Here is an 8522-nt window from a genome sequence, read left to right as displayed (position 1 = left end):
ATATACATTATACGATTTTTGGAAAGTTATACTATAGCTCGTATAAACCAAAGTTATACTAACGCGGTATTCCCAGCATATAAACTAAGACGGGGTCAACCAGGCGAATAGCCAGATAGAATGACTTTTAATCTATTTAGTATAGATTTTTCTCAGAGTGTAGGCAGGACCAGACATACGCCAATGAAGCACCGCCGCGACCCTTCGGATTCCCGCGCCTCTCGATCCTACAGTGTGTGGTGGAAAAATACCAAAATGTTCTAATAGAAGATGTAATAGCTGAGTAGAATCGAAGATCCTTTGATTGCATATTCTTTATCAAGATTTATAAAGCTGTTACAAATATTTAGAAAAACAACTACTTATGCCCTAAAGATCTTCCAGTGGTCAAAGGTCATGGAAAATAAAAATTGAACATTTGTGTATGTTGTAAATAAAATGAAAAAAAAATGAACCTCCTCCTCCTTTATAATCCATTTTTAATAATATTAATTATTATACATAATTATTTATAAAGGAGGCATTATTTAAAACAAATGTTCTACTAAATAACTTAATAAAAATGTTATGTGATGAACTTATAAATATTATTTAAAAAATACAATAATTAGGGTAACGGTACCAATAGTGGAGGTATTAGTAGATCGACAAAAGAAAATATTTTTTTTAAATTGATAATTATGGGAAATTTACATATTTAATATCTTAGTCAATAAATTTGCTAACTAAAATTAGATAGATGTAATTTAACATCAACAATTACCAAATATTGCTTACACCACTATGGGTACACTGTTCCTTTAGTGGCGGTAAAAATTAATTTAGGTTCCCATAGTGGTGCTATCCATTGGTTTCTTATGAGACTCGCCACTATTGGTACAGTTGCACCACTATAGGTGCAAGGGAGTCAATTTTGTTAAGGAAAATCGTTGTTTTCAATAGTTTTTCAAGCAAAATCTTAAGATAAGTTGCATTTAACATGATATTTCAAGCACGGCGAATCAACTGAAACCCTCGTAAAGTGTATAAATATGATTAATCCAATTAAAACCCCACTACCTCCACTATTGGTGCTACCTCCACTAAGGGTACGGTTACCCTAAGTAATCTAAAAAACAATCCAGGTAAAACTACCTAATAATTAACTCCGTTTAATAAAATATTTTAATTATTTTCACAAATATTATAGCGCATTCCGTAATCGTTGCTTTGTTGTCCTCCATTGGTGTCGCCGAGATTGCGAACTTTTCTCCGAAAAAACAATCAGTGCCCTATAAACCTCTATGATAGTCACCACTACCACAAGAAACGGTTTTGCGCACATTCCTGATGCGTTGTCCGGTCGCGCCTAGCAGAGGAACAATCCTTTCAGAAATAATAAAAAGTATCCCGCCACCGACGGACGACTATTAGTTACCGTTGAGCTCGCACGGTGGTAAGGTCGCTGCGTTTGGTCCCGACTTGCGTCGTACGTAATCTCGTCAGAAGTGTTCTGTGTTTAGGAGAACAGTGCCAGTGGTGTGAACTTGAACTTGCTGCAAATTCGATTGCCCCGGCTAGGAAGTTATTTTTGGAAGTTTTTAAAAATTGGACAGTTTGTAATACGCACTGAAAGATGATCAAGAGTGTGGAAAGGGCACAACTGCTGAGGCAGATCAGCCGGCTGCTGTTGGCGTGTGACGTTCCTGGAGCAGCTCAGCCGGCGGTGCATGTGCCAGCGAGATGCAGGGCCACGGTCATGCAGAAACGACTTTCGTCGTCGCTCGTCAATCAGGGAGGTGAGTGTTTTCTATATTGATCTATAAATAGCGAATGCGTCCGTTACAAGATGGAGAATGTAACGGCGGTGTGGGACTGATGTAAGCAGTTGATAACGAATGGATTAAAAGACATTTCTGAATTCTATGATTTTGCACGTGCTTGTGTTCGAAAAAAAGTCATAGTCAACCTGCAGGGCCTAGTAAACATGATTTCAAGAACAGAGTTTGTATATGTGGTAATGATTTTTGGTAAAAACAAACATATTTTCATTGAACGTGTAGTGGAAAATTACAACATTTCAAAATACGCAATTCTACTTTTCTTCATTTCTAATGCATATTTACAAAGTAGAATTAGAGCACGAAGAACCATAGAATAAGTGTTTTCTCAAAATTATTATTAATTATAATTAAATTAGTCCAAGCATGTTATTTATCGTTTTTACAACTTCTGAACATCATATTTGTTCTATTATTTCGTTTTATTTGGAGTCCGCTAAGTTGGACTCACTAAAATAAAAACTCCCTCTTAAAAATTAAGAAATTGCCAATAAACAAATCAGGTTATAGACAATAAAGAGATATTATATTGCCTTAAGTAATGCAAGAAAGTACATAATTCCACGAAATAAAAATATATTAGCACTGCTAAAAGTAAAAATTGTAATTATTGAAGAAGAATTTTCCGTACACAAATTATAGTTAACCGTTGAAAAAATACAAAATTTTCACAAAATTTTAGTCATTTATTTTATTTTTGTACATAATACCGCAAACAACAACGATTAAGCCATTTCGACAAGAAACAAAAAGGCATAAACTGATTCATATTTATGAAAAATGAATAAAAAAATTCAAATAAATAATTTTGTCACATTTCCAATTTCATCACCCCAATATTCACCATGGGGTGTGATAAAATCGGGATATTACTGTATTTACCGATATTTGGTAAGTTTTCAATGGAAATTGTTTATGGAAGTATCGCATTATTTAGGGGAAGGTTATATTTATTTGTTGCTTCTACTCTCCTACTCGTCATTTTTTTAAATTTTCCAATGGTCTGGTCAATTAAAATAATCATTAGTTGGCCAATCGATCACTCGTGGCGCGCACATCGGATTTCCTCTAGTTTGATGTTTGCTCACTACCGCCATCTGGTTCGTGATTTGCCCAACTAACTGAAATTAACAGATGTCGTTAGTGTTCAAACGACGATGAATTTGATGAGTGAGTATTCAATGTGTTATGTCTGTTTGTCTGTGTTATAACTATATTTTACATTTAAACGAGCCTTATATTCCAAACCAGGGCTGCTCAACGTACGGCCCGCGGGCCGGATGCGGCCCTTGACTCCATTTTTTGTGGCCCACGGCGTTTGAGAAAAAAATACTTCATATCCGGCCCGAACGCTTTTCTATTGCTGGCTAGAGAAGCTACTTCTTATTATTTACTAGGCGAACCGGGCCGATCTCGCTCGGGTTTTATTTTCATATCATTTAGTTGATAAATCTGCAAATCAGGGATCATCACGTCGAACTTTTATTATCCAACATGCAAACTATTGAAACAAAATTGAAACAATTTCCCACAATTGATTGTCGAAAACTGATACATTTTTTTAACCCTGTAAAAACCAGTCGAAGCCTTTCATCTGAAAAATTCAAGCCTATTCGCTAATGTTTGAGAATAATATATTTGAAATGTTACAAATGGAGATAATTAACTTCCAATGCAGCAACGTGTTCAAATCAAAATTTTAGAAAGATATATCTTTCATTAAATATGCTTAGTTTCCATAAGTACATATCTGTGTGAACAACTCTCATCAATAACGAAAGCAGTAAAATAATTGTTGATCTTCATTATCGTCATGCGAAAATCGATCACCGATTGCGAAATCAATATGCGCCGAATATTAGAAAGAAGCCAACTATTCCATGTCCTGTTACATGAAAAGAAAAAGAAAATAAGGAAAAAACACACATCTGATCAGATAACACTCCCACGCAAACCAATACCAGCAGGTAGCAGAAGTCTTCACCTTCGTGTTGATGTTGTTGGTTTACGTGAGAGTGTCATCAGATGTGTCGTTTGAATCAACGTGTCGTTTACAAAAGCTGATATGTCGTTTTGAAAATTTAATATTGAAAAAATGAAAAATGCAATTCTGAAAAAAAAATTAAAGTATTTTGCTTTGGTTATTTTGAAAATGTATAAAAAATATGTACCGAATATTTTGTGGCCCGCCAGCAAGTGGCCATTATGACATTCGGCACGTGGCTTGAAAAGGTTGGGCAGGCTAAGCTAAACCAATACAAAGTTTAACGAAGCTCTTCTAAGAAGAGCAATTCAGTTTATATAAAAGTTAATTTGAAAAAAGTCGAAGTGAGATAATCTTCATGAGCCTTTTCAATTGAAATAAGCTGCAAAATGTTCAAGTAAATGAGACCAACTCGGTGGTCTAGTGACTACCGCTTCAACCTTATCAGAAATCTGCCTTATGGTAGAAATTACTAAACATACATTTTCAAATCAATAATTTAAATTTATATAAACATATAATAAATTTAAAAATCATCAAATTCCTATGAAAAAAGCAAAAGTAATTACACTGGATTCTGTTTTTATCCAGCTTTCCATTTTCACCATAATGGCGGCTACTATAAAACAAAATTACAGTAACTGCTTCCATACATTGAACTGAAAATTAGATCTTAGCAAACCATGTAATTTTCGTATCCAACACCAACAACTTGTTTATCATTCGGAAGAATGAAAAATTGATAACGAGCTTTAATCGTTTATTTAGGATTGGACTGTTCAATCAGATTATAAGACTTTATACATCTCAGGCTAACATATTGCAAATGTACTAAATATTAAAATGAAGATTGTGTAACATGACTGTCTGCAAATGAGAAGAGAAATATGCCCACTCAGAAACCTGTATATAGGTACACGTTCAAGATTTTGTTTTGACTAAGTTTAAGTAATGTTAAACGACCAGGGGCCTGTAGCATAATCGAAATTTTACTAATAATATTAGTAGAGTAGCTTGTAACTTGTATTTTTCTGTTGCATAATAAATTTACAAGTATGAATTTACAAGACTAATATTACAAGTAAACCGCACTAATAATATTAGTGGAATTTACAAGTAACTGTTGCATAAAGAAAATACAAGTACAAATTATAAGCGTTGGCTTGTAGTTTCTTTTACAAGTATGAATGGTGCTGTAATTTAATTTACAAGTAGCTTTTATTTTATTATTTTAGCCGTGCAAAGTAATTATGCATCGTTTTATTGTTTTCAACGACTTAACAGAGAAAGAAACTATTATTCTAGTTGCTTCAAATTATCATATAATGAAATACTGTGCAATAAGAATAAATGTCGCGTTCCGATATAACACTGAGAATTATGAAACAAAACTACTCAAAAGTAGGTTGTTTTAGCTCAAATCCGTACTTTGGACCAATAACCCAATTTTGAGTGAAATGAGTTTCCTAACACTTAGTAGTTTAACTTAATTCACTCAAAACATATTAACCAAAGCTGAGTTTAGTTTATCCAAAGTTGACTTTATTCATCTCTAAATTGAGAATATATTAATTAACTGAAATTTATATTATTGTTTTATTGTAGTATTATTGTATTATAATACTAAACAATCTCATTTAAGACCATGCATATTGCTTTATGTTTAACAACAATCATGGAAAACAAAAGAAAAACGGAAAAACTACCTAAATTCTGAGTAGAATTTATTACGATATTTTCATCAGTTAGTAGAACTAAAAAATAAATCGTCCAAATTTCATAATCGAATTAGAAGCAAAACCTAAACCCGCATAAGTCTCACAATACACGTAAATTAAACCCTCTTCAAAAACCCACAACAAACAAGTCTAGCGGGATTCGATTTGTCATGGAGCATACGTTCGCGTAACTTACAAATCGCCTTAATTAAAATTTAAGTCAATCCCAAAGACCACGTAAAAACGACTTTAGTGTGCATTACATTGGCTTCGTTAAAAATGCCAATACCACGAAGCCGGCTTCAACCACGGAATCAATAAATTTACAGAGAGTGTTCCGTGCATACCTATCGCAGTCAAAATATATATTCTATGAACAAATTTGCAAACAAACGTAAACAAATCGTTTACCTCCGCATTGACAGTGAACTATCGGATGAATTTTGACAGGTAAATGAACCTGACGGACTTGTAATTTCAACCTTACTAATAATACAAGTACTAATATTATTAGTTGGCAAAACATTATTATGCGACGCAAATTACAAGTACTTGAAATTTGTTGAGTTGTAACTTGTAACTTGTAGCTAATATTATTAGTCTGATTATGCTACAGGGCCCAGAATATTTCTTGGGTGGTTTCAACTCTCCTTGATGGAGGAAAATGCATTCGAATACCTTTGTAAATAAAGCGAAAATTATTTGAAAATCATCCTAACCGAAATAATGAGATATTATGTTGGGTTTATTTTATTTCTATATTATGTGATTTATGGTTGTATCGACTGATTTTTTGTTAGCATTAAGTACTCAATTAATTTTGTTCGTCCAGCAAAAAAAAAACATTTCAAAAGGCATTTAGTATTTCTTTATAAACTTTATTTCTGTGATTTTCTATGTTATTAGTTCATCGCATATTTAACAAATGAAAAATGGATAGAATTTAGAAAACAATTGGCGGAAGGCTGTTTTCAATTGAATTTCATAGGTTTCAATATGTTTTTTGCTTAAGGGCGGATCTACAGTCTGGAAAACGTGTCACGGGATTTGTTTCCCCATGAATTTTTGAAAGAGCAGGTATTTGGGCACGGAAAACGAAATTCTCGCCCCTCGGGGTCAAATCCCGTGACACGTTTTCCGAACTGTAATCCAGTCTTAATAATAACCTATAAGAGCAATATTATATAATGCTTGGAAATGCGAATGAATCAGTGAGCATTTTTAACGTACTTCCGCATTTTTCATCTCACCTTTGACGAGCAGAACGATATTTTATGTAATTCGTAGAGATCTTGAAACCTGGTATGCTAAGAAACTGCATTCAACGCCTTAACAGATTCAGTCAATTTCATGCACATAACTCGTTGCCTGAAATGTATGAAATAATTTTAGTAAATGATTTAGTTTTTTACGAAATGGCTAAAGCTTCTCTGATAAAAATCATTTTCATTTTCACAAATAATAAACAACTGGTACGTATTGGTTACCAAAGTTTCATGGTTTGCTAAATCGGAATTTCAGTTCAATGCATGGAAGCAGTTAAGCCCCAAACGCAATACAACGGAACGGCGACGGAAACGGCAAATTTGACAGAAAATATATGGGCTAACTGTCAAATTTTCCGTTTCCGTCGCCGTTCCGTTGTATTGCGTTTGGGGCTTTACTGTCAAAAAAAATTATAGCATCCGCCATTATGGCGAGTGTGGAAAGCTGGATACGATTTACATTTTCTCAATTTTCCACTCATCTTAAATGTTTAACGCATATTATTTATCATGTGATTTTTTTTTATTAATTCAGGACAGGATTTTTTTAAATATGTTGCGAAGATTTTTGGTGGTGAAATAGTAAATTAATAACAATTAATAATAATTGCAAAATTTTGGAATAGAAAATACCTATCTGCTAAAGGAATGAAAATCCATCCAGCCGTTTTCGTGTTATGCAGATACGTACACAGACCATTTCATTTATATATACATTTTTCTTAAATTTATGTGGTAAAAATATGTTGATTTTTCTCAAAATTGAGCCCACAAAATTTCGAAATAAAAAGTGGAATGGAACCCAATTTTAATCATCTTGTTTTATTTTTAAAAACAAAATGTTTATTCAAGTGCATGGTCTGCATCGGCCAAAAGTTTGGGTTCACCGTTTTTTCAGGCAAAATATACATTGAAGAAAGTTGGTTTCCAAACAAAACGTCAAGAACTGTACTCCAGACAATAATTGGCGAAAATTGAATTAAATCGCATATCCGGAGAGTGAACCCAAACTTATGGCGGATTTACCATATAGTGGATGAACCAACACTTTTGGCCGATGCATACCATGCACTTTAATAAACATTTTGATTTTTGCCTTTCTCGTATACTAAGTATACGGTAAAGGCTATATGATCGCTCCAAAAACAAACTTTTTATAGAAGGCCCGGAGACCCATAGTGTTATATACCGATCGACTCAGCTCGACGAATTGAGGTGATGTCTGTGTGTATGTGTGTGTGTGTGTGTGCGTCTGTGCGCACCCACCCAAAAAAAATGTCACTCATTTTTCAGGTACTTATCCTTAACCGATTTACTCGCAACAAGTTGCATTCGACGCAGGACACTCTGCCATTGTTTCCTATTGAAAATTGGTCAGATCGGACTATGGGCTCGGAAGCTATGGCCAAAATATCACTTTTATTACAGAAAAAAATGTCACTCATTTTTCATGCACTTATCCTTAACCGATTTACTCGCAACAAGTTGCATTCGACGCAGGATACTCTGCCATTATTTGCTATTGAAAATTGGTCAGATCGAACTATGGGCTCGGAAGTTATGGCCAAAATACCACTTTTTTATAGAAAAATTGAGTAAAAAATGTCACTCATTTTTCAGGCACATATCCTTAGTCGATTTACTCGCAACAAATTGCATTCGACGCAAGATACTCTACCATTGCTTCCTATTGAAAATTGGGCAGATCGGACTATGGGCTCAAGAGTAATGGCCA

General features: G+C 34.0%; 1 protein-coding gene across 1 annotated transcript in view; it reads left to right on the top strand.

The window, feature by feature from the left end:
* Nucleotides 1-1399: 1399 nt before the first annotated feature.
* The window catches only part of LOC134225495 (ornithine aminotransferase, mitochondrial), a 30768-nt gene continuing 23645 nt past the window's right edge, over nucleotides 1400-8522 (top strand). Inside the window, exon 1 of the mRNA XM_062705610.1 lies at nucleotides 1400-1778. Within this exon, the coding sequence (XP_062561594.1) occupies nucleotides 1616-1778 (163 nt within the window). The 5' untranslated portion in view covers nucleotides 1400-1615. The remainder of the gene's footprint in view (nucleotides 1779-8522) is intronic.

Source organism: Armigeres subalbatus, chromosome 3 (genome assembly GCF_024139115.2).
Source record: "Armigeres subalbatus isolate Guangzhou_Male chromosome 3, GZ_Asu_2, whole genome shotgun sequence".
Lineage (NCBI taxonomy): Eukaryota > Metazoa > Arthropoda > Insecta > Diptera > Culicidae > Armigeres > Armigeres subalbatus.
The sequence above is the reverse complement of the archived record's forward strand: the minus strand, read 5'-3'. Positions and strand labels throughout refer to the sequence as shown.